At 44.4% G+C, this 27,303-nt stretch overlaps 1 protein-coding gene across 5 annotated transcripts in view; it reads right to left on the bottom strand.

Annotated features, from left to right (window-relative positions):
* The window catches only part of RAB11FIP4 (RAB11 family interacting protein 4), a 216,292-nt gene that overhangs the window by 16,347 nt on the left and 172,642 nt on the right, over positions 1 to 27,303 (bottom strand). For 4 of the 5 annotated variants that reach the window (XR_013835802.1, XM_079965448.1, XM_079965450.1 and 1 more), the window contains 5 exons: positions 10,921 to 11,144; positions 5,033 to 5,224; positions 1,669 to 1,803; positions 1,000 to 1,035; positions 606 to 705 (listed from right to left, as the gene is read on the bottom strand). Coding sequence is in view for 4 of the 5 variants with exons in the window: in XM_079965448.1 (XP_079821574.1) it covers positions 606 to 705; positions 1,000 to 1,035; positions 1,669 to 1,803; positions 5,033 to 5,224; positions 10,921 to 11,144 (687 nt within the window). In the remaining variant the exon portion in view is untranslated. The remainder of the gene's footprint in view (positions 1 to 605; positions 706 to 999; positions 1,036 to 1,668; positions 1,804 to 5,032; positions 5,225 to 10,920; positions 11,145 to 27,303) is intronic. The other variant, XM_079965449.1, reaches the window with a different exon arrangement.

Genomic DNA, 27,303 nt, shown 5'->3' with positions numbered 1-27,303 from the left:
TCTGCGCATGTGTGGGTTGTGATTCGCTGCTTCTGCGCATGATGTCATTCTGCGCATGTGCCAGCGGCGAAACCCGGAAGTAACCCTTTCTGGTACTTCCGGGTCGCTGCGGGGTGTAACCTGAAAGAATGTAACATGAAGCGGACGTAACATGAGGTATGACTGTATAGAGTTTGGATTTGGATTTGATACCGTGCTTTATCATTACCCGAAGGAGTCTCAAAGCGGCTAACTTTCTCCTTTCCCTTCCTCCCCCACAACAAACACTCTGTGAGGTGAGTGGGGCTGAGAGACTTCAGAGAAGTGTGACTAGCCCAAGGTCACCCAGTAGCTGCATGTGGAGGAGCGGGGACGCGAACCTGGTTCACCAGATTACAAATCTACCGCTCTTAACCACTACACCACACTGGCTCTTGTATATCACATTCACACTGCATGAGACTTCAGGAAAGCCTCAGGACTATAAACTGACAGATAAGAAAAAGCAGCTTTGGCACATTAGCAAACCCTCAGAGTGGGGAACCAATGTCCCTCCAGATGTTGTTGGACTCCACCTCCCATCAGCCTCAACCAGCATAGCCACCCGTTCCACATTGACACCTCACCTTTTCTGTGATATCGTTATCGCATGAGTCTATGCTGTCTCTGAACAAGTCCTCTGTGCTGCCGTTGCTGCTGCTGAAGTTGCTGTTGTGGAAAAGTTGCCTGTTGGGAAGACAAGAGGACAGCTGCTTTGACCCTTTGGAGTAGTGTTTCTCAACCTGCGGGTCCCCAGATGTTGTTGGACTACAACTCCCATCATTCCTAGCCAGCATGACCAGTGGTCAGGGATGATGGGAGTTGTAGTCCAACAACATCTGGGGACCCGCAGGTTGAGAACAGCTGCTTTGGAGTAAGAAAGGGGGCTCTGTGAGCCACTTTAGTGGAGAAGCCTCCAATGTCTAAACAAGTCTGTATTTAAGGGCCAAGTCTCAGGTAGAAATGTGCGCTGATTCTTACCTGCCAAAAGCCGTACTTGTTATTTTTCTGTTTGGGCTAGAAGAAACAAAAAAAGAAACAACATAGGATGAGTTAAGGTTAACCCAAAGCTGTGGTTTCTTCATTATGGCCAGGGCCGGATTTAGGTTTGATGAGGCCCTAAGCCACTGAAGGTAATGGGGCCCTTTATATGCCCAGCTGCCCTTTGTCAACAACAAATTGCCACTGTTTCTTGTGTTGAATATATGTTATATGGTAATTTATGGACCTAATAGGCCCATACACAACACAAAACACTGTTGCTCTATGTAGGTTTTATTTGATTTGTTCTTTATCTTATATTTTGGAAATGTACATCCAGTCCCCCCCCCCTTGGAATTTATCCTATACTTCTTTCAGAATTTCACAATGACACAGATATTGAGGTTTCACTAATGTGCAACTTTATTCAATCAATGAAAACTCAACTAAAAGGGAATCCTATGCAGGTCTACTCAGAAGCAAGCCCGACTAACCTATTCAGTGTGTGCAGAACTGCAGCCCGCAACCATAATGAAATCATATTCTTCCTCATTTATTACTAATTTTTAATTCAATTTAATGCTAGTTATTAATATAACATCACTATCAATGCCCAGGGTTGCTTGAGGACTCTTGAAATGTTCCTGCAAGTCCACTGTGTTTACTCACCTGTTTGCTTTCAGGTTTTTCAGCCTGGCTTCCAAGTCATTCAGCAGGTTGATTTTCTTACAGCACTGTGTGCAGTAGACATCCAGCAACTCGCTATTGTAAATATGCCTCATTTTTCTTGGCGTCTGGCCGGCACTGTTGGCAGAAAGGCAAAGAGGTGTTCAAACGGGTCCTGTGTGGACCAGCCATAAATCACACCCACCCTTCTTGAATGATGACACCAGTGTTGCTCTTACCGCAACATCTGCAGCAGGGTGTTAACCCCAGGAAGTTGTTGCCTGCATTGCCCTGTTCCTAGTATGACCCCCCAAATCTGTGAGATTTTACAGTAGGAGCCAGTGCAGATATATTTGATTTATACCAGGGTTTTGCAAACTTGGATCTCCAGCTGCTGTTGGGAATAAAACTCCCATCTTCCCTAGCTAGCGGGGCCAGTGGTCTGGAATGATGGGAACTGTAGTCCAAAAACAGCTGGAGACCCAAGTTTGGGAAACCTTGATCTACACACATTCCAGTCCTCCTTCTCTTGTTGGCTTTTGACCAAGATAGATTATGGATATATAGTACATGGTTCAGTCAGTTAAGGCTACAATCCTATACCCATTCACCTGGAAGGAAGGCCATTGAACTTACTCCTTTGCTTCATAGTAGACTTCTAGAAGGGGAGGTGGGTGGCACTGTGGGTTAAACCACAGAGCCTAGGGCTTGCCGATCAGAAGATCAGCGGTTCGAATCCCCACAACGGGGTGAGCTCCTGTTGCTCGGTTCTAGCTCCTGCCAACCTAGCAGTTCGAAAGCATGTCAAAGTGCAAGTAGATAAATAGGTACCACTCTGGCGGGAAGGTAAATGGTGTTTCCGTGCGCAGCTCTGGTTTGCCAGAAGTGGCTTAGTCATGCTGGCCACATGACCCGGAAGCTGTACGCCGGCTCCCTCGGCCGATAAAGCGAGATGAGCGCCGCAACCCCAGAGTCGGTCATGACTGGACCTAATGGTCAGGGGTCTCTTTACCTTTACCTAGACTTCTAGAGGATTGTGCTCAGTCATGATTCAGTGAGCTGAGTTACCTGCCATCCTCTGGTAACAACTCATTGATCCTTCAATGTCTACATGAAGGCGGCAAGAGGAATAAGAGGACTTGGTCAATAACGCCACACTTCCATAGGTGAAATTCAACATTAGCTAAACTGTAGCCAATTTTGACAGCCTGGCTTGATGGATAGGATTGATTCCTTCCTCTACACTTATGTAAGCAAGTATGAGGAAGGCTTGGCCTAGGTTCCTCTGGCCTTACTGTAACACCACCAACTTCCACTTTTCTCTCAGGATGTGTTATCATATGCATGGTTGTTAACTCAGGGGTTCATCCCTGCTATGTGGATTAAAGGTCTCTACAGCCGCCTTCCCCATTCTAATGCCATCAAGTTGTTGTTCTAACTCCCAGCAAATGACTGGGTTCAATGGCAATGGAGTCTAGAACATCTAGAGAACACTGGCTTGGGGAAAGCTGCTCTGGAGATTCCCTGTTCACATAAACCACCACCTCTGATATTTAAACAAGCATCATGATTTAGTACAGATAGGGCTGCCATATGTCTGGAATTTCCTGGACATAGCCTGTCGAAACTGCCGTCTGTACGGAATTTTTGAAAACCCAGGTGTATGGCAGCCCATACTGGAAATGTTTAAAACTTCAAATTTTTTTGAAAACAACAATAACAAACTCAACAACTTTGCACCCCCCCCCCAAAACCCAAAACAGAAACTCAACTACTTTGCCAAAAAAAGTCAAGAACGTTTGTGTCTGGATTTTCACTTTTTGAAATATGGTAACGCTAGTACAGAATTATTTTGCTATCCAGGCTCCCTAAATGCTTTTCCAATAGCATCTTCAACAATGATATTAATACCCCCCAGCATGCACACAAAAATGGAAGGAACCAAAAGTTCTCACCAAAGAATAATGGATAAGTAAGACTATGCAGGCAAAGTTAACAACCAAAATAAGAGAACCTAAAGATGCAGGTTTTGTGGAAGAATGGAAGCCTTTTTCGGACTATTTAAAGAAATATTATTATATGATGGATATGTGAGCAGGATTTAAACTACAAGCAACAGAAGAACTTAAAAGATTATAGTAATGTTGTTAATGTTGTTAAGATATATAATATAGAAGACAAGGTGCAGCAGAGAGAGAGAAACAAAAACACAATGGAAAAGAAGGTGGGAAGTACCATATTTTTTGCTCTGTAAGACTCACTTTTTCCCTCCTAAAAAGTAAGGGGAAATGTGTGTGCGTCTTATGGAGCGAATGCAGGCTGCACAGCTATCCCAGAAGCCAGAACAGCAAGAGGGATTGCTGCTTTCACTGCGCAGCGATCCCTCTTGCTGTTCTGGCTTCTGAGATTCAGAATATTTTTTTTCTTGTTTTCCTCCTCCAAAAACTAGGTGCGTCTTGTGGTCTGGTGCATCTTATAGAGCAAAAAATATGGTAGACAAAAATCGCAAAGAAAAAAATGTTTTATTCTGTATTGAAATGTATGTGTTACATTTTTGAAAACTTAATAAAAAGTGTGATTAAAAAAACACACACAAGAAAACCTTTGTAAATTTGAGATTACATGGTGTGTCATGACTCATAAATTTGTCTTAGGGTTTGGAAAAGATAGTTGCAAGGTTCTCTCCGAAGCTAAAAAACAAACAAAGGAGAAAGCAGAGGCAAAAGCTGGATTTTATACTTGTGAAAAAGGAAGTAACTGCAAAAAAAAAAAAAAGTCTCTGGGGTATATTAAGTAGGCAGTTTCTCCAACCCCCAGGAAGGGAGCAGGGGGCGAAGGGAAGGATATGGTTTAAGTGACACAAATTACCGTATTTTTCGCCCTATAGGACGCACCTTTTCCCCTCCAAAAATGAAGGGGAAATGTTTGTGTGTCCTACGGGGCAAATGCAGGCTTTTGCTGAAGCCTGGAGAGCGAGGGGGGTCGGTACGCACCAACCCCTCTCGCTCTCCAGGCTTCAGGAAGCTATCCACAAGCCTTGGGAGCCCGGCGGGAAGTCACGCCGGGCTCCCAAGGCTTGTGGACAGCAGCCTGCAGCCCAAAACCCAGGGAGCACAGCGGAGCTCGCCCCGGGCTCCAGGCAGATATCTGCAAGCCTGGGGAGTCCGGCGGGAGTTTCCGCCGGGCTCCCAAGGCTTGTGGATAGCATCCTGTTCTGGGGTCTGGGGAAGCTTGGGCTTCCCCCGCCCCAGCCCCGTGCCTGGGGGGGGGAAATATATATTTTTTCTTTATTTATTCCCCCCCCCAAAAAAACTAGGTGCGCCCTATGGGCCGGTGCGCCCTATGGGGCGAAAAATATGGTACCAACCTGGAAGAAACAGATGAGCCAAGGTCTGAGTAGGCATTTGTTCGGCTTTCGTCGTCGGGGCAAGGGCTGCTGGGAGTGTAGTCCACATCGTCGCCTTCTCCGTAGTCTTCAAACTGTTCTTCATTACTGATCAAGGAGGCAGTGGAATAGGTGGAGAGGTCAGATGCCGCGGAAGGGTTGAGGGGGCTGGACCTCAGGGCGAGAAAAGGAACGTCAGAACACATGCAAAGAGGCAATTCGAATGGGACACCTTCCGTATTCAGAGCCAAATAGTGCCTTTAGGTCCACACCCATTGCCCACTTTGAGAAAACAGGGGTGAATGGAGCAGAGAAGTGTTCAGACCGCCACCCTAAGGTTTATGGGGAAATCCAGTTTGGGGCCGTAAGTGGGGAAGGACAGAACTCCACCCCCAGGTTTTGGACAACAAGCAATTATTCCACAGGATTGTTTTCACTCCTTTTCTACGACTCTTTCGTTGTATTTGTATATTTTTGAAACACATAATAAAAATAATCTTGCAGAGAAATTATTCCACAAGAGCCCCTATTTCTCTCATCAATTCACCCGTTTTACTCTACCGAGTGCCTTTTGTTCTGTGCATCCTGTTGATCGATATATACGCATACATATAATAAACCACTTGGGGGGGGGAGGAGGGGGAAATTATTGGGTTGTTCTTGGTTTTATTTTTATTATGCATTTTGTGTTTTAATATTGTGATTTTATGTTGAGAACTGCCATGAGATCTGTGAGTACAGCGGTACCTCTGGATATGAACGGGATCCGTTCCGGAGCCCCGTTCGCATCCACCAGCAAACGCAACCCACATCTGCGGGTCATGATTCGGCGCTTCCGTGCATGCGCGTGACGTCATTTTGACCATCTGCGCATGCGCGAGCGTCGAAACCCGGAAGTAACGCGTTCCGTTACTTCTGGGTCACCGCGGAGCGCAACCCGAAAGCGCTCAACCTGAAGCAACTTCAACCCAAGGTATGATTGTATAGGGCAGTAGAGTAGTAGTGGTAGCAGGGCCGGCTTACCCATAAGCGCTAGGGGCGCAGGGCACCCGGGCGCGGGGCTCTCAGGGGTGCCAGGCTGAGAGTCCAGGGCTGATATTTGGAGTCTGGAGATTGAAGAGGCCAGCCAACAGCTGCTGCCAAGCGGAGCAGAGCCCGTCAGAGCGCTGCAGACTTTTCTGCTGCGGGCGCTGAGGCAGCTGGCTGGCTCTGCCCTCCTGCGTGCCTGGGATTGGCGGGCCGTTGAGAAGTCCGCCCAGTGCATGCACACTGCTCACATGAGGCACGCAGCTTCCCTCCCAAGCCTCTCTGCATGGGAGAGAGTTGCAGGCCCCACAAATGCTCAGCAACCCCAGTGCTGCATATGCTAAAGACGGCCGTGAGGAGTAGTAAAGGTAAAGGTAAAGGTACCCCTGCCCGTACGGGCCAGTCTTGACAGACTCTGGGGTTGTGCGCCCATCTCACTCAAGAGGCCAGGGGCCAGCGCTGTCCGGAGACACTTCCGGGTCACGTGGCCAGCGTGACATCGCTGCTCTGGCGAGCCAGAGCCGCACACGGAAACGCCGTTTACCTTCCCGCTGGTAAGCGGTCCCTATTTATCTACTTGCACCCGGAGGTGCTTTCGAATTGCTAGGTTGGCAGGCGCTGGGACCGAGCAGCGGGAGCGCACCCCGCCGCAGGGATTCGAACCGCCGACCTTTCGATCGGCAAGCCCTAGGCGCTGAGGCTTTAACCCACAGCGCCACCTGCGTCCCTCCGTGAGGAGTAGTAGTAGTAGTAATAATAATTATTATTGGTCAACAACAAATTTGTTGTCTGCATTTTTTCAGATGATTTACAACGAATCTGATGCGCTGAATCCCAAAATCACATTGGTTTTTCTCAATCAGGTCAAGTTTTTGAGCTACGGCCACATGTCTTTTTTTACATTTTTGTTCACATGTACCCTTGTGTGGAGCATTTTAGAAGAAGTTGGTGGGGGTAAAATGCCATGTTGAATAATTGTTTTGATTGGAAATGATTATTTTAATGACAAGAAGTATTCAGGTCTGATAGTTCCGGGTGATTATGTCGAAAAGGGATCAGTTTGAAGTCATAAAACCTCAAAATCTTCCATAAATTGGTGCGGCAAAGCATAAAGTAATTTTGGTATTAAACTTGGTGACCAGGATAAAGCTTGGGCGCCACACATGGTGTGCAAGGCATGCACCGAGACTCTACATGGGTGGACCAATGGCAAGAGGAGTCTGAACTTTGGAATTCCCATGGTTTGGAGGGAGCCGACAAACCATGTCACTGACTGCTACTTCTGCGCTGTTGATGTGACTGGGATCAACAGAAAGAACCAGAGCAGCCTCAAGTATCCTGATCTTCAATCAGCACGTTATCCTGTAGCTCATTGTGATGAAATTCCAGTGCCTATCTTTGGAGAACTTCCTGACATTAGTGACGAAAATGCCTCCAGTGTTGAAGGACATGAAGAAGAAGAAGTGGTTCTTGAAGATGATGCTCCACATCCATTTTCCCAAAAGGAGTTGAATGATCTAGTTCGCGACCTCAGCTTGTCAAAGGACTCTGCCGAACTGTTGGCATCCAGATTGAAGGGAAAAAAACTCCTCTCTGACAGTGCTCGCATCAGCTTCTTCCGCAATAGGCATCAAGAGTACCTCCGTTTTTTCTCAGAAGAGAAGGACTTGGTGTACTGTGCAGATATTGTGCAGCTTCTGCTCAAGCTTGGAGTGCCACAGTACGAACCCAAAGATTGGAGACTGTTCATTGACAGCAGCAAGCGATCACTGAAATGTGTTCTGCTACACAACGGCAACCAGTTTGCCTCTATACCCCTGGCTCACTCAAGTACACTGAAGGAGAACTATGAAGCGGTGTAGTATGTGCTGGAGAAAATTGGTTATGATCAGCATAAGTGGTTTATTTGTGTTGACCTGAAGATGGTGAACTTTTTGTTGGGACAACAGTCTGGCTTCATCAAGTACCCATGTTTTCTGTGCATGTGGGATAGTAGGGACCGTGCTCAGCATTACACGAAGAAGGACTGGCCTGTGCGGGAGGAATTGGTGCCTTGCAAAGAAAGGAACATCATCAATGACCCTCTGGTGGACAGAGACAGAATACTCTTCCCACCGCTGCACATCAAGCTCGGCTTAATCAAGCAGTTCACCAAGGCTCTGGACAAGGATGGTGACTGCTTCACTTACTTGTGCCAGGCTTTTCCAGGATTGACCATGGAGAAGTTGAAAGCTGGCATCTTTGACAAAGGTCCTCAGATCCGTCAGCTCATCAGAGATCCAAAGTTTGGAAACTCAATGAATGAAGTGGAACTGGAAGCATGGAAGGCATTTGTTCTGGTAGTGAAGAACTTTCTGGGCAACAATAAGGCCAGAAACTACGCAGAACTTGTCAACAACATGCTGACTGCTTTCAGAAACCTGGGCTGCAACATGAGCGTCAAGATGCACTACCTATTTTCACATATGGACTGGTTTCCTGAGAACCTGGGTTCAATGAGTGACGAGCAGGGGGAGAGATTCCATCAGGACATGAAAGAGATGGAGACCAGTTATCAGGGTTGCTGGGATGCAGTCATGATGGCTGACTACTGTTGGACTCTGAAGAGAGACCTCCCTGCCACTGAGCATTCCAGGAGTTCCAAGAAACAGAAGTTCAAACCCAGAAGTTTGAAAAATGGTGAAGCAACATGCAATTTACGTGTACTTACCTTTATCAGTTTACAGTAATCGATGTTTCTATCAGGTAATCAATATATGTTGTTGGAAAAACATTTTTTTTCTCTTAAAAACATATTTAGGATGATATGTGTTGACAAAAATCAGCTGATAATTCCACAAAAATGTAATCGATTTTGTCACAAGATCTGATTTTTTTCAAATCAACATAGCAGAGAAACCTGACCTGATGGAGAGAAACGGATGCCGTTTCCTGATTCAGCAGTGCAAAAATACCCTAAATCAGTTGTAGAAATCTAGACAACATTCAAAAAGTAAAAAATTGTTGCCCAATGGTGGTGCATGGAATGCATATCAAAAGACACTTGTCCCTTTGCTCCCCTTTTAAAAAAGCTGATACTGCATGTGGATGCAAAAAGACAATAAGCACAACCAAAAATGCATCTGTTCCCTGATTAAATATCTTCCTCACCCCCAACTGAAATGCTGTCCTTGACATTTCCCCTGGGAATTGCACCTTCATGGGCCAGTTTACCCCCCCCCCTTTTTACAGTGGAACCTCTGGTTAAGTACTTAATTCGTTCCAGAGGTCCGTTCTTAACCTGAAACTGTTCTTAACCTGAAGCACCACTTTAGCTAATGGGGCCTCCTGCTGCCGCCGTGCCGCCGGAGCACGATTTCTGTTCTCATCCTGAAGCAAAGTTCTTAACCCGAGGTACTATTTCTGGGTTAGCGGAGTCTGTAACCTGAAGCGTATGTAACCCGAGGTACCACTGTATTTTACAAACACTTGCTCTAGGCTCTCTTTATGAAATCCAGGGCAAACAGGACATTAAATATATTCCTGAAAGCTTGCTGCAATCCCAACACAATTTAACAAAATCATATTATGCAGTTACATAGCAGCCCGGCTCAGGTTTATAATGGTTGCCACTGAGCCACACCTAGATAGCTAGACACTACCTATTCCAAAACTGCACCCTGGTCCTACTCAAAAGTTTCTGTGTTTCTGTGCTTGCATCAGGTGTTCTGTTGGGAAAGGAACCTTTGGGCCAGGTCAAGACGTTAAATACCAAAAGGGATATATGAAGCAATACAGTGGTACCTTGGTTCTCAAACGCCTTCGCCCTCAAGCAACTTGGAACCCAAACACTGCAAACCTGGAAGTAAGTGTTCCGGTTTGCAAACTTTTTTTGGAAGCCAAACATGCTCCGTTTTGAGAGCCACACTTCCGTTTTGAGTGTTACGCTGATGTCTGTCTGTTTTTGCTATTTATTTTGCATTTTTGTGGCTTTTTTGTTTTTGTGACTATGTGGAACACAGTTCAGCTATTGATTGATTGATTGATTGATTGTGTGTGACTGCAGTACATTGTTCATTGCTTTCATTTTATGGATCAATGGTCTCGTTAGACAGTAAAATTCATGTTACATTGCTGTTTTAGGGGTTGTTTTTAAAGGTCTGGAATGGATTAATCCATTTGGCATGACTTTCTATGGGAAAACGCACCTTGGTTTTGGAACGCTTTGGTTTTGGAACGGACTTCCAGAAGGTATTAAGTTTTGAGAACCAACGTACCATTGTATCAAATCCAGTTGAATGTCCCTATTTTCATTGGAGAAATTTTGGATGGTATTGTCATACACAGAGAGAGTTAATTGTGTCCAAGCCTGCTGAAGCACGCTCAACTTTGTGTTCAATTGCGACCTTCAGTTTTGTCACATCTACCAAGTATTTGGCACTAAGGTGTGCTTTTATACTGTGATCTCATTTTGCATGAATTTCTATGGGAAAGCGTGGCTTGGTTCTGGAATGCTTTGGTTTTGGAACAGACCAGGAACGGATTAAGTTTGAGAACCAAGGTACCACTGTACAGTGGTACCTCTAGATGCGAACGGGATCCGTTCCGGAGCCCCGTTCACATCTAAACACAAACGTAACCAGCGACGGCACGTCTGTGCACGCGCGCGTCGCTTTTCGCCACTTCTGTGGATGCGCATGACGTCATTTTGAGCGTCTGTGCATGTGCAAGTGGCAAAACCCGGAAATAACGCGCTCTGTTACTTCCGGGTTGCCGTGGAGCGCAACTCGAACGCGCTCATCCCAAAGCACATTCAACCCGAGGTATGACTGTATAGGAAAGGCGATGTAAAGCTTTCTACTCACTTATCTCCAGGCAGGAAGAGGCCACCCAGCATGCCATCTTTCTCCTCACTCCGACACACATCCGACGCCTCTGAGCTGTGGGCGCTTTCAATGGCACTGTCCATGTCGGACTCATGGTGGACTTCCTGCTGAGCCAGGGTCATGTTGTCTTCATCGGGAAAGAGATCTGATTCACTGTATGCACTTTCACTGTCCAAATAGGCGCCGTCTTGAATTTCAGGACCCTGGGAAAGAGGGAAAGAGAGCCTTTAGGATCGGAGGAATATAAAACCTTGATGATGGATGTGATAGGGAGAAGAGGGTAACAGCCTTTTCCCATTAAGTCTGCTAGCAGCCCCAGTCGGCAAGCCTGATGCTGAACTCCGTCTCACTTTGAAAACTGTAATGTTGACTTTGCCTCGGACAGCTGAGTGGGTTCAAACAGGTTGCCCAGAAGCTGAGCAAAGCTTGCCAAATTAGAACAAAGCAAACTAATTTAAATTTCATCTGCTATATACCGTTTGCCAGACAGCAGAGCTTGGGCTTGGAGCTTCAAAGTCAGGGTGGCGGCAGTGGCAAAACCCCTACAATTTCTGTCTTTTCCAGTGTTGGGAAGTACAGTGGTACCTCAGGTTAAGTACTTAATTCGTTCCGGAGGTCTGTTCTTAACCTGAAACTGTTCCTAACCTGAAGCACCACTTTAGCTAATGGGGCCTTGCTACTGCCGCCGTGCCGCCGGAGCACGATTTCTGTTCTCATCCTGAAGCAAAGTTTTGAACCTGAGGTACTATTTCTGGGTTAGCGGAGTCTGTAACCTGAAGCGTATGTAACCTGAAGCATATGTAACCCGAGGAACCACTGCATACAGTAATGGAGGACTGTGGGTATGGTATAAAATCGCACCTGGAGTCCCAAGTAAAATAATATAGTACGCTAAATAGGAAAAGCAGCTGTAAGCACTTGTAACACAGTACAAAGCTAACTGACAAGCCTGCAGTTTTAAGTTCCACATGCTCCAGGCAAGGACAATGCCCACTTTTGACCTAGTGCTTTTACTCCCTGCAACTTCAGATCTGATAAGAGGAATGACTGCACCTTAAGTTTCAAAATTCACCAAACAAGTACCAGAAAGACAAGTTCTTATCGACTAGTTTCCCCCCAGAAGATAAGTCAACAAAAGCAACAGTGGGAGTTTGGAATCAGAAATACTGAAGTAAGCCAAATGGCATGGGGAAGAACACGTTTTTATTCAGCCGCTGAGCACTAAAATCTTACTCAAAGCTTTCTGTCAGAGAAGAGTCCTCTAATTCTCCTTTCAGTGTCTCTGTGTTGTAAACACGGGCCATTACAGACCTCTGAATTCAAGTTTCTATAATGCAAATTTTGACCGATTGAGTGTATGACGTTTTTGACGTTTTCATCCCCAAAAAGTTTTTGATTTGAGTTTCTACTGAAATGAGGCTGCATTTCCCCCCCCCAAAAAAATATTAGTTTTCACAATATTATAAACAAACAAACAAACAAAACAAACAAACAAACATAAATCATAGCTTTATTGAAAATTACAGTTATTAACTTTGTTAAGTGACTTCCTCAGTTCCCCTTGGTTGAATTTCACTGCATGTCCTTTTAACGGTTTTCCAAGTCCCAATTTCTATAAAATTTAACTTAAACATTAACATCCTTAAATCTTCACCTTATGGAATTAAACATATTAATTCATCACTTAACATAGATAAAATCCTAAGCCCATTAGGTATCTGCAAGCTATTTTCAGTTAGTTTAACTTAACAAATTTAACTAAATAATCATTAAATTTATTCCACTCTTCCTGATACTCCTCCTCCTTCTGGTCGCAGACTCTTCCAGTTAGGTCGGCTAGCTCCGAAAAATCCATCATCTTCATGAAATGGGGCTGCATTTTAATGTTGTATTTTAATATTGTTTTAAAGTTGTATTTTAATCAATTGTTTTTATACCTGGTGTTAGCTGCCCTGAGCCTGGTCTTGGCTGCGGACGGCGGGGTGTAAATAATAATAATAATAATAATGACACCGATTGACAGGTTGCACTTTTAAAACTTATGGAACACCTTGTTGCTGTACTAGTGACAGGACTTGCCCAGTCCTATGAGTGGCTGCTCATAATATGAGACCATCAGACAAACTTTGAAAAACCAGAGTCGTTTAACACAGTATCCCCTCCTTGCAAGACGGTTAACTTCCAGACTAAGTGAAGAAACCACAACATAAACGTAGGCCGATTGTAGTTACTGAGATGGTTTTACATAAACACATACCCTCCAACTTTTTTCCGATGAAAATAGGGACGTCCTAAGGAAAGGTGGGACATTCTGAGATCAAATCAGAAACCAGGACAGCTTCTGTAAATCTGGAACTGTCTCTGGAAAATAGGGATACTTGGAGGGTCTATAAACATTTTATTGGAAGTGTCTGCTAGCATAAGGCATGAAAAAACTTTCAAGCCAGCAAAACTTTCTAGGAGCCATACTGAAGGGAGGGAGAAGTGGAAAGCTGTTAACTACAGTTCTGTGGTGAGAGGTTGGGCAGGAGCAGATACCTTATTGCAGAAGTAAGCAGAATCAAAGCTTATGAGGTCTACTTTGGTTCCCCCTCCTTAGAACCTCAAGGTCTACCATCAGGGGCAAAGTGCAAAACAGAATTAAGCTACCACTTTAGCTAATGGGGCCTCCCGGTGCCGCTGCGCCGCCGCCACACAATTTCTGTTCTCATCCTGAAGCAAAGTTCTTAACCCGAGGTAGTATTTCTGCGTTAGTAGAGTCTGTATCCTGAAGCGTCTGTAACCTGAAGTGTCCGTAACCCGAGGTACCACTGTACTAGAACTGAGCTTGCAGTCCTTTCACACAAAAACTTATTCGTTCTCCCCCCTGCCCACACACACAAAATCTTTGTAAATTAATAAACAATAAATTAAAAATGCCTCCTAATATCTGTAAAAAACACTGTGAGATATATAACAGCAAAGTTGGCTGTTAATATAAAAATTAACAGATTGTGACTTCTCTGGAGAAAATAAAATCAGCAAAAACTTTTATTTCAACTGGCACGTCCTTTGGGGGATGCTTTCTACAAAACTGGGCTAAGTAAGGCTATTTTTTTAGAAAACACATTTCATTGTCACTTTACGCACACAGAGAAAACATGAGGTAGGAACATCTGATAACGACTCCAATTCCGAGGCCTGTTTATTTTGCTAATAACCATTTTTAATTAGTCACTCTAAAATAGACCTGTTAGCAACCAGGCACGTAGCAACATCTCCAGAGTCAAGGATGCTTATTAAAACTTCTCAGAAGCTAGTAAGGTTTCGTTTCAACTCATTCCAGGAGGGATAGTTTGAGGTCACAGTATAAAAGCACACCTTAGTTCCAAATATTTGGTAGATGTGACAAAACTGAAGGTCGCAATTGAACACAAAGTTGAGCGTGCTTCAGCAGACTTGGACACAATTAACTCTGTGTGTATGACAATACCATCCAAAATTTCTCCAATGAAAATAGGGACATTCAACTGGATTTGATACAATGGTACCTTGGTTCTCAAACTTAATACCTTCCGGAAATCCATTCCAAAACCAAAGTGTTCCAAAACCAAGGCGTGTTTTCCTATAGAAAGTCATGCCAAATGGATTAATCCATTCCAGACCTTTAAAAACAACCCCTAAAACAGCAATTTAACATGAATTTTACTATCTATCAAGACCACTGATCCATAAAATGGAAGCAAGAAACAATGTACTGCAGTCATGCAATCAATCAATCAGTAGCTGAACTGCGTTTCACACAGTCCCAAAAATAAAACAAAAAGAGCCTCAAAAATAAAAACACAAAATAAATAGCAAAAACAGACAGACATCAGCGTAACACTCAAAACAGAAGTGTAACACTCAAAACAGAAGTGTAACACTCAAAACGGAGCATGTTTGGCTTCCAAAAAAAGTTCGCAAACCGGAACACTTACTTCCGGGTTTTTCAGAACCGGGCGTTTGAGAACCAAGGTACCACTGTAAGTCCTATTGCCCCAGCTAAGAAGAAAGGGGAAACAGACCATGAGAGGGAATCTGAACACTGGGCCCCCAGAACCAAGACTGCCTCAAATACCATATTTTTCACCAGACCACAAGACGCACCTAGTTTTTGGAGGAGGAAAACAAGAAAAAAAATATTCTGAATTCCAGAAGCCAGAACAGCAAGAGGGATCACTGCGCAGCCTCCATTCGCTCCATAAGACACACACACATTTCCCCTTATTGTTTAGGAGGGGGAAAGTGTGTCTTATAGAGCAAAAAATACGGTATTTTGGCACCTGAGGAAGGCCCCAAAATGGCACCGCACTCCCCACTAGGGAAGATCCACATTCGGAACAAAGGGGGGGAGAAAGAATGACATAAGGCTCTGATGCCCTGGTGGAGCTTTGCCATCTGAGACAGTTGCCCCACCTTGCCTCATGGTTGGGCCGGACCTGAATAAATATTACATCAGGATCTGCTGTCCCTATGGATCTTGCCACCTGAGGCAGTCACCTTATCTTACCTCATGGCTAGAATGCTCAGAAGATTCTAAAAATTACAATCAACTACCCTTTCCCTCTCTTTTATGCTATTTGTTTCTTTTTTGTTTATGGTGAGATTTTTATTTATTTATCTCTTTGTCTTTGTAATATGATGTGTTATAGAAGTATGGCAGCTAATTCTCACTGTACGTTAACTGAAATGGATTTGAGATAAGATAAGATACGTTACTATGCTGTGTTTCCCAGAATCATTAAAAATGTGAAGAAAGAGCTGTCCCGATTCCAGAATTAGAAGGAACGTTTCTAAATTTTGGACATTGTAGATTTGTCCTGCTCTGGTGCATGTAATGTACTTTGTTTTGTAGTTGTGTGATATGTGCTTCTGCTGTATTGTGATGGTCATTGGCTATAAACAATAAAACTTACTAGATTACAAAATTCATCCCTGTATAAAAACAGGACTGCATTTTGGAGGCCACCTCCTATGTACAGTGGACCCTCTGGATACGAATTTTATTCGTTCTGGGGATCTGCACACACCCCAAAAAATCCATATCCAGAGGCGCTGCTTCTGCGCACACATGCGTGATACAGTGCTTCTGCGCATACGCACGGTGCACAGAGCACTTCTGCGCATGCACGAGCGGCGAAACCTGAAAATATACTTCTGGGTCTGCCACTTTCACAACCCAAAGTTCACGTTACTTGAGAGTAACGTAACCCGAGGGTCTACTGTATATCTTGCTGTTGAACCCTGGTAACTGCAAGCCCAACCTATATGAATTGCCTGCATGTGTTCACATCTAACACTGTAAGTTGAACAAATACAGTGGTACCTCAGGTTAAGTACTTAATTCGTTCCGGAGGTCCGTTCTTAACCTGAAACTGTTCTTAACCTGAAGCACCACTTTAGCTAATGGGGCCTCCTGCTGCTGCCGCGCTGCCGGAGCACGATTTCTGATCTCATCCTGAAGCAAAGTTCTTAACCTGAAGCACTATTTCTGGGTTAGCGGAGTCTGTAACCTGAAGCATGTGTAACCTGAAGCATATGTAACCCGAGGTACCACTGTAATGCTAGGTGCTGAAAACCTCCACTGACACTATTCAAGGCCAGAGGCTGGAGCAGAAGAAAAAGAAATAAATTCGGGGGGAAGGACGTCCCTTTAAAGAGGTGTAATCTAGAGGCACCCCTGAAAATAAACTCATTTGTGCTCTCGCTGCTCCTTGCACTAGAGACATGATGTGGACAGAAGGCGAAAGGGGAAAGCGCATGAAAAGCCGCTTTGTGCTCTGGCGAGTTTCCACTGTGTTTTTTGGGGGGAGGTAAAAGCCAAAGAAAAACTGGCCTGGAATATGGAAAAGGGCCAGGAGCTACAGGCATGTTTGCATTTACACTACCTGTCATTCAAATGTGTGAGTTTGCAGAAGTGCCAGGCTGCTTAACATGAGAGGACCCATTCAAAGCACTGATTATTACTAGCAAAAAACCTGGTAGTGTTTGCTGTGAATTCATTTTGAATGCGCCCCAAAGGATTGTCAGTAGAAGAAAACAACAACACTAAAGTGGCGCTGGCAACATGTAAATCCATGTATGAAGGAAGCTTTAATATTTTTATGGCACCGTTGCTGTCAAAAGCCTGTTAAACATAGAAGCGCAATTCAAACCCAAGAGGTACCCAAATCAGTGCTCTTTTTCTAGAAAAAGAGGTGCTCACCATGAACACCTCTCTTGTTCTCTTACAATGGCCAGTGGGATCTTAGCTCAATTAGGCAAAACAGTCTCAAATTCAGACCCTGGTACCCCCAGTTAACAGGGCCAGGCAGGCAGACAATGGAAAATATGATCTATTCCTGAGACCCTAGAGACGCAGGTGGCGCTGTGGGTTAAACCACAGAGCCTAGGATTTGCTGATCAGAAGGTCAGCGGTTTGAATCCCCACGACAGGGTGAGTTCCCGTTGCTTGGTCCCTGCTCCTGCCAACCTAGCAGTTCAAAAGCACACCGGTGCAAGTAGATAAATAGGTACCGCTCTGGCAGGAAGGTAAACTGCATTTCTGTGCACTGCTCTGGTTCGCCAGAAGTGGCTTAGTCATGGTGGCCACACGACCTGGAAGCTGTACGCCGGCTCCCTCGGCCAATAAAGCAAGATGAGCGCCGCAACCCCAGAATCGGTCACGACTGGACCTAATGGTCAGGGGTCCCTTTACCTTTTACCTGAGACCCTGGAGAGCTATCATCAAGCAGAGTAGACTACAGCAGGTTAGTCCAACAATGAGATTAATATAGTCTGATCACATAGTCCTAAAACCAATATTACGAGCATAATGGAGGCTGCATGCATCCAAAAATAAAACAAGTGGAGCTTTTATGACTGTAGACTGAAGTCTTTGTCTCTCTGAGGAGGTACCTCCAGACTTTGGGGGACTGAGTGTGAAAACTGTAGAGCCTGCAACTGTAAGACACACAGTACTGATAGTATTTTCCTAAAGGTTTGCAGAAGTGCAAAGAAATGGGGAAAAGGAAAGGTAGAGACCCTACTGTTATGTACTGAGCTTGGATCCTAGAACAATAGGCAGGTAGGATCCTAGAATGCAACTATCTGATTGGCCTGCAGGAGTAGCCCAATCAGAACCCAGGAGGAAGTTAATCAGCCTATTAGGTCGCTAGGATCCTAGAATGCAACAACTGATTGGCCTGCAGGAGCAGCCCAATCAGGCTCCAGGAGGGAAGCAGAGCCAGCCAATCACACGGGACCCATTGTGCAAATAATGTATATAAAGCCTGAGGTTTGGAGGGAAATTCATTCACTGTTACGAGCTGAAATAAAGAGCGTGAAATCACTACGTGTCTCCGAGTATATTTCACCCCCCCCCTCAAAACAACCTGACCCAACGAGGTTGAGACTGTTCACTGGGCACAGAATGCAAATTGTTGGGGAGTGGGGGTGGTTGGAATGGAGTATCCTGGGAAAGGGGGTGAATAGACCCCTAAGCAAGAGCACTCCTCTACTTTGCCACATTTTTGTTGCAGGTCCTACTTGTACAGGTGACTCCTAACTTATGTGGGGGTTATGTTCCCACAACACAAGTGGCTGGATTTATAGTACAGCTACCACTCCTGAATTCAATAGGGTATTAGTGCCTGGATAGGATGTTGTTGTGAAGGGGAATTTACACACACAGTCCAATTAGCGATTTCTCAAAACCCAGGGGACAGAGGTGGAGACTGGAGAACTCTAGGGTATGCTGACACACTTGAACACTCGCTAAAAGCACCTCCAAGTATCTTGCCAGAAGACAATAATCAGGACAGTGCTAACGCCAAGTCCCTGAAAATAAGAGAAAGTAATGAAATACTCCTGTTCTCTGAGGTGAAAAGAAAAGACAAAAGCCCCTTAACAACATTTTTATCAGGTTGCTGAAAATAGGATTGATATTCACTAAAATGGTGATACTTCAAGTGAAGAAAAGGAGAAAATATTTTGCAAACTGGCTTGCTGATCTGCCATAAAGGTAAAGGTAAAGGTACCCCTGACCATTAGGTCCAGTCGCGGATGACTCTGGGGTTGCGGCACTCATCTCGCTCTATAGGCCGAGGGAGCCGGCGTTTGTCCGCAGACAGTTTCTGGGTCATGTGGCCAACATGACTAAACCACTTCTGGCAAACCAGAGCAGCACAAAGAAATGCCATTTACCTTCCCGCCGGAGTGGTACCTATTTATCTACTTGCACTTGAAGTGCTTTTGAATTGCTAGGTGGGCAGGAGCAACAGGAGCTCACCCCGTTGCGGGGATTCGAACCGCTGACCTTCTGATCGGCAAGCCCAAGGCTCAGTGGTTTAGACCACAGCACCACCCATGTCCCTAGTGCTATTTTCCACCTGATCCTTTATGTTCCAATCCTTGATCTTACAAGAAAACAAAAACCTTCGTACCTGGATGTATATTTGGAAATAAGTCACCATGTACCTCTCTCAACCCAAGAGTCACATGCTAGTAGTGGTAGGCGGGGCCAGAGGCAAAAGTAGGTGGGGCAATGGATGCAACACTCATCACTGTACATTCCAGCCATGGAAAAGGCATCCACACAAACAACAAACACTTGCTTCAGGCAAGCAAGAGGCGTTATCACCGGAATATTAGCCTTGTTTCGCCATCCTAGGCTTCATCAGTAGAACAGGCTCTAGGTAATGCGAATAAATACAATATCGTGATCTCACACATTTTTACAGCAAAATTAATATAAAAAATCCTAAATAATTGTATATACCATATGTAATATTACAGGATAATAGTTTATTCGCATTACCTAGAGCCTGTTATAATGATGAAGCCTAGGATGGCGAAACAAGGCTAATATTCTGGAAATCCTTGTCTTAGATTCTGTGGAACTGTAACAACTCTTCATGTGGATTATTGGACTCTATGAACAGACAGGTGGAATAGATACTTATACATGTATGGACCTTATGCATGAACTGACTAGAGAATGAACTGATCCACTGGGTCTTCTGCTTTTCTCGTTGAACTTTATGAGACTTCCATTGAAATCTATAGTTTGACACAATGAATATTATACCTTATTTATTCAAAAGTACAGCCGGTTACGTCTTGTGTATTGATCACATGCAGACACAAAACACAATGAAGGGCACCAACCAGTCTTCTTCCCTGCCTAAAATTTCACCCCTGGTATATCTTCTTTGAATCGTAAACACAATAACTCACACTTAACATGCTTTAACACCTACGCCAAACCTGTTGGATTTTTCCTTTCAGAATGCGGCAGAAGTAACCTTAGTAACAGCCATGGAAAAAGCACCCTAAGTGCTGGAAAACAACCATCACCATGGCACAGAACAAATCTTACCACTGTGGCAGAAATGTGATCCTAAAATACCCCTGATTTCAGGGAGATCAAGCCTTACTGGTATCAAGTTTGGGGTAGTATTTGCACTATAGCAAAGGAGGAAACAGTGGTGGAAGTGAGCTCATCCCTAGGGGAAGCGAAGGGGGGTACTGGACTGAGAGACAGACAGAGGCAACCAGAAAAAGTATGAAAGCTTGTAGGCCAGAAAATGAGGCAACAGTAGAGCAAGGAGAGATTAAAAAGAACACACACCAAGTTAACCTGCGTTCCCAGGACTTGGGAACATTCATAGGCATCAACGGCCAACGAGAACTAATGCACAGAGGGGGATAGGATTTGGACAAGGAGTCAATGTAATATACAGGGCAGGGGGAAAGAGATTTTCAGTATTTGCTGAATTCTAAAAATGTCTATGACATTTGCTCCAAGGTAGTGAGTTTGATGCTATACAAGATCTTGGCTCCAACCAGCATTGAGCTGAAGCACTTTGAGGAAGTGCATTTTTGAGAAGCCTCAAGGATGAAGAAGTGGATACAGATTTACAACACATCAGCTTGTGGAAGGAACATAGCAGATGGAGAGCGAAGCCTTGATCACTTGTTTTATGGCCAAGTGGACCAGACACTAAAAGGCAGAAAGGAAAGGAAGCTTAGCTCTAAAAATCACAGCAATGACAGTGTGTTGTAATGGACAAAATATTGAGCTTATACCTGTGTTCAAGATGCTGCTTAGCCATAAAGTTACAGTTTTGTTTTTTCATGTGGCAAAAAGCATTTCCTGGTAACTGAGGAATGAGAAGGAGCTATTCCCCTTTCACAGTCTATGTCCCTAATCTAAACTGGGGCTGGCTGTGGCTAAACCTAGCCATTTTTGTTAAAAATGGGAGAGCGCAGATCTCCTAGATGGCCATGGGCAAGTTGCTTTTCCACCAAAGACATTCAGTGTGACCCATGTGCAGGCAAGTGGATTAACCCCAAAACCACAGTTTGGTGTTGAACATGAACTGAGTTGTTGCCTCTCAGTCTATCATATACAGTGGTGCCTCGCAAGATGAAAAGAATCCGTTCCGCGAGTCACTTCGTCTTGCGGTTTTTTCGTCTTGCGAAGCAACCCTATTAGCGGCTTAGCGGATTAGCGGCTATTAGCGGCTATTAGCGGCAAAGCGGCAAAGCGGCTTAGAAAAAGGGGGGGAAAGCGAAAAAAATCGCAAGACTCGCAAGACGTTTTCGTCTTGCGAAGCAAGCCCATAGGGAAATTCGTCTTGCAAAGCGCCTCGAAAAACGGAAAACCCTTTCGTCTAGCGGGTTTTTCGTCTTGCGAGGCATTCGTCTTGCGGGGCACCACTGTATATGTGTGTGTGTGTGTGTGTGTATATATATGTACCACCCTGATTAGGGACGCGGGTGGCGCTGTGGGTCAAACCACAGGTCAGCGGTTTGAATCCCCGTGACGGGGTGAGCTCCCGTTGCTCGGTCCCTGCTCCTGCCAACCTAGCAGTTCGAAAGCACATCAAAGTGCAAGTAGATAAATAGGTACCACTCCGGCGGGAAGGTGAATAGTATTTCCGTGTGCTGCTCTGGTTCGCCAGAAGCGGCTTAGTCATGCTGGCCACATGACCCGGAAGCTGGACTCCGGCTCCCTCAACCAATAAAGCAAGATGAGCGCCACAACCCCAGAGTCGGTCACGACTGAACGTAATGGTCAGGGGTCCCTTTACCTTTCCCACCCTGATTATCTTGGGAGGGCAGATGGAACATGGATACAGCTGGAACATTGAAATAATTGGCGAGACGTTTGGCGGCCATTGTAATGCCAGTCTGGCAGTGAGACAGAGAAACCATTTGGCCACTAACAATGTTGTTGATGCTTAAAACATTTCATGCGGAGAGCCTTGTGTCGTTACTCTTCAGCTACATAGTAAGCTGAACCGGCTAGTTGCTTTGAAAGAGAGATGAGGGAAACATCCAACGAGGTGACCCACCCAGGGTTTGAAATTCACCAGATTATCGGCTACTTGGAACCAGGTGAAGATGCCCTGGTGCCAGGATGGTGCCTCACTTCTCCACCATCTGGAGGTACATGCCTAGGGAATCCTTGGATCCGCACTGTGTTTTCGCACCCTAGCATAAAACATCCTGTCAAATTCTATCCGTTATATTTCATCTGCACAACCAGAATGAATTTCAGGAACCAAAAAGTCCTGCTGAAAAATACGACTTTCAAGCCGTCTGGCCCCAAAATGGCAACTAAGCATACCATTTTGGTGATTGTATCTCTGGTTCAAGGAGCCATTTGGTGCCTAGCTTATATATCTGGGCTTCTAACAATGGACCCACCCCATTGTACTGAACGTTGGAGCTCACCTGCCAACTAGTGCCGGATTTATGTACAGTGGTACCTCGGGTTAAGAACTTAATTCGTTCTGGAGGTCCGTTCTTAACCTGAAACGGTTCTTAACCTGAGGAACCACTTTAGCTAATGGGGCCTCCCGCTGCCACTGCACGATTTCTGTTCTCATCCTGAAGCAAAGTTCTTAACCCGAGGTACTATTTCTGGGTTAGCAGAGTCTGTAACCTGAAGCGTCTGTATCCTGAAGCATCTGTAACCCAAAGTACCACTGTATAAGCTAAACAAGCTATAGCTTAGGGCCCCACTCTCTTGGGGGGCCCAAAAAGGAAGAAAACAACAACTGGATGTACATTTCCAAAATATAAGATAAAAAACAAATAAAATAAAATCTACATACAGCAACAGTGTTTTGTTTTGTGTTGTGTAGGCTCCTATGATGTAAGTAATGGGCCCCGCCTGCTAGCCTGCTCCCTAAAATATCACTGGTTTGCTCATTTCTATATATAGGGTGCCTACATTCTGCATGTGCAAATGGCTTTAGATACCTATTAGGTCCATAAATTACCATATAGCATATATTCTACACAAAAAACAGTGACAATTTGTTGTTGACAACGGACAGCTGGACATATACATTACCTTCAGTAGCTTAGGGCCTCATCAAACCTAAATCCGGCCCTGCTGCCAACTATGCCTATTTAACAGGTGCAGTACCACCAACCTTGCTTTGAACTTGTCATACTGTACACTTATATGTTCTAGCATGTATCCAATTGGAGGGTTCTAAAGCCATTAGCATACAGTGGTACCTCGGGTTAAGAACTTAATTTGTTCTGGAGGTCCGTTCTTATCCTGAAACGGTTCTTAACCTGAGGTACCACTTTAGCTAATGGGGCCTCCTCCTGCTGCTGCTGTGCCGCTGCTGCATGATTTCTGTTCTCATCCTGAAGCAAAGTTCTTAACCCGAGGTACTATTTCTGGGTTAGCGGAGTCTGTAACCTGAAGCGTCTGTAACCCGAGGTACCACTGAAAGAAAAAGCAGATGGACAAGGGAACAGCATGCAAGCTCATGTCTTTATGTGCCCCTGGAACTACAGCAACATGCCTATTTTTTAAGTTAATACTTCATGGACTCTTTAGGCAGCTGAAGCAGCTCTCACTCTCACTCATACTATGAACCCTCTGTTCACCTAATGAAAAAAACAGGGCACCTTTTGGGGGTGGCACATCTTCAAGGAAAAGAGGCCCTTGCAGATGGCAGTCAAGGCACCACATCCAATGGTACAACACTACACGATCATTCATACGATCAACAAATTTCATCATCTGTTTTTAAAACCCAGATAGCTGCCTTTAAGGAGATACAAATTATCTGGGATATTTTTCTGCCTCTGCACAAAGGATATTGCAGAAAGATGGGTTGCCAATGCTCAGAGGAGCCTTAAAATGTAACGCAATTAACCCACTCGCAAGTTCCCAAGGCAGGGAAACAATTAACATCTCATTTACAAGCTTCAAGTTCATGCTTGTAAAAGCCTTGTTTTTTTTTTTTTTTGTCTTTCTTGTGACACCACAGATAAGTGTGGAAATCGACAAAAGCATGCTAGCAGGGAGGAGGGGACCCTCCAGGTTAAAAGGGAAGGAGTGCCAATTGAAACAAGACTAAAAATGAAAGAGAAGTTCTCTGCTAAATATAAATTAGGAGAACTCTGACTAACAGAGGCTCCAGCTTAAAAACCAAAAGAGACCAGCGGGTGTTTCCAAAATGTGATAAGATAAAAGGTCATATGTTCAAAGAGGATGGTTTATTATAAGCAGAAGAAATTAGATAACTTGATGGCAAAGCTTCCCACACTTCTGTCTTGATCTGCCACACTGTTCAGCCTAGAATATGTATTTCAGCATTAAAAGCTTTCCTAAAACTCATATCCTCTCTTGGGAAGTCTTGCTGCTTCCAAATGATTTGCTTAGTAATGATCCACACTCAATGTTTCCAGTGCTTCATGATCAGGAGTGCAGGACAGGAGGAATTAGTTACCCCAACAACTTTTCACCGACATCCTTTTAACTCTTTGAGATAAAGAGAATATGCATCTGAAAGAGGCTTTAAAAATAAAGTTTAAGGCTGTGGTGCAGTAACCAGTCAGTCAAATTGACTGGAAGCTCCCCAAGAGAATCTCAGCAACTCTGGCTCCCCAATAAAAGCTCAACAACTTTGGTGAATCCAAAGTGGTAGATTACTGCCAGGTTTTTTTTAATAGTGGCAGTAGATCTCAGTCTCTTGGGAGTTGGACATGCCTGCCTTATGGTATTATGTGTGCATTGCTGTAGATCACTTTGAAACCTTCAGGTAACATGCAACTAATAAATTTAATTAATTTGTAAAAGCTCAGTAGCAAGCTCCACAGAGTTCCATGGGGTTTCCCCTGTTGACTGTGGGGCTGCAGTCTTAGTTACTGTTGTGATTTTTTTTTTAAGGGATGCTTTAAATTTGTCTTGCGCTTACCAAACACATGAAGTTTTCTGCAAATAGCTCTCACACTGCTAAACTTTAGCAGTCTGCCATGCTGCACTTCTGCGCGACCAATTGCTAGAGGCTTCCCTTAATACCAGAGCAGAACAAGGCTATCCTTTTCAAAACAAAGGCTGTCATTTCCAAATTTAAAACAGCCAGACAGCTAAAGATGGCTCAGTGTTGGGACAGAATACTGTTTAGATCATACTTAGCTCAGCAGTGACCCATGTCAAATTATGTAACTGAGTCAATATTCTATCGGGAGTCAGGACTGTGCATTGTTATTCAGAAAATGGGTGGGGTGGGGGTGGGGAGTCAATTCCACCAGTTAATTTAGCTGCTAATTAGCACGATGAATGAATGGGCAATTTAACATTATAGCACATTTCTGTTGCTGTTAGAAAGAGCAATGCATTTTGTCCTCTGCTCTCAAACAAAAAAACATAAAGAAAACATTACAGCTAAACAAAGAAGATTATAGCTGGTCAGGAAACAGGAGCTCTCTTTGCGCCACAACAAACAGACAGAGCAAATAAATAGATATCTTGAATAGTTCAGGGCACAAACAGAAAGCACATGCAAAAGATTCGTGACACCTGGTGCCTAGTTGTGAGCAACTTGAAACCATACAACTGGTTGGATTTGCTACAATTGATAGTGGTAACACATGCAACTGCTCTGAAATCCAATGCATGCTTTCCAGTGAGGCCACATCTTGTGACTTGTATTGTATGGTTAAGAATATATGGTGATCACACGCCAGGAAGTTGCAATGGGAGGAAACTTCACTGAGTGTGTCTACTACTCGGCCCCTGTAGAGACATAATGCTTAGCCATGGATTGTTTCCTTTAAGTGTGGCTAAAACAGGTTACAGTAGCTAAGCCACAGCTAAAGACTGGCTGCAAAGCAGGATAGAAAACCATGGTTTGAAATGATTTGACCAAACCATGGTTGGCATTAACCATGGTTCAGGATTGGATTGGATTGATCTTTATTACGGCCATTGGCCCGTTACACGACAGTTTCCCATACCAACATATTAAACTTAAACCTCCAAATTTAAAATCGCCTAAACTTACAAAAGACAAACAGGAACTGAAGCAAAAAAAAAACAAGGACGACCATCATACATTACAATAAATTTGTAACCTATACATCGCCCTCTGTTCATATATTAATCAAGGATATCAATGGTGATATCGCCTAAAACATAGATCATGGTTTAAAACAATGGTGATATCACCTAAAACATAGATCATGGTTTAAAGGGGTTATCCGAGCCACACAGGAGACCGTTTCTCTTCTTTAGGGATAGGACGCTGATCAAGAATCTGGCAACCATGAGTGATCTTAGGGGGTCATCGTCAATTAGTAGATATCTCAGTTTGGCTTCAATCGTATCATCGGCAATTCCCTTAAGATATTGAGCAAGAAACTTGCTCCTGGCCGGTAAGTGAAAAGCACAGTCAAAAATTATGTGATGCAACGATTCCGGTGCCCCACAATTACAATCACATAAGAGCGATATCTGTCCATTGGAGAATCTATTTCTCAGCACATTCGATGGGAAGGTGTTGAATCTTGCCTTTACAAAGGCATATCTATGAGCTGAGGAAGTTAAGGAATTCAAATAGTTTGGGAGCCTTAAGAGGGGTAATAAACCAAGATTTAGAGGTGAGCAGGTACCATTGCCCAAGACCATTTTCTGCTGCAAGTCCATCTCCTCTAGCTTACAGGTTACTGTTCTTTTAGCTGGGACTATGTCCTGCTCTAGTAATTTGGATGGGGAGATTCCCATTGCCGTGATTTTCAGCTGTAAATTTTTTACCCATGGGCTCTGGAAATCATCTCTCCACATACATTGTATCACGTACAAGTTTGGGAGATTGTGCCATAGAGATAACCAGTGACCATGGTTCAGGGTTTCTCTGTCTCACCAGACTCTTTGTTTGCAATGTGACAAGAAGGTAGTTGTGGCGTTTGCCTCCTAGGTGGGTCATAAGGAAAGGGTTAAAAATGAGTGTGATGTGATTGGCCAGTGGAAACTGATAGGAGGAGTTAGAGTGAGAGTGAAGCTGTGTGAAAGTCAGTTGAGAGTTGGGAGTTGAAGAAGGAAGA

Source organism: Podarcis cretensis (genome assembly GCF_951804945.1).
Source record: "Podarcis cretensis genome assembly, chromosome: 2".
In the NCBI taxonomy this organism is placed as follows: domain Eukaryota; kingdom Metazoa; phylum Chordata; class Lepidosauria; order Squamata; family Lacertidae; genus Podarcis; species Podarcis cretensis.
The sequence above is the reverse complement of the archived record's forward strand: the minus strand, read 5'-3'. Positions and strand labels throughout refer to the sequence as shown.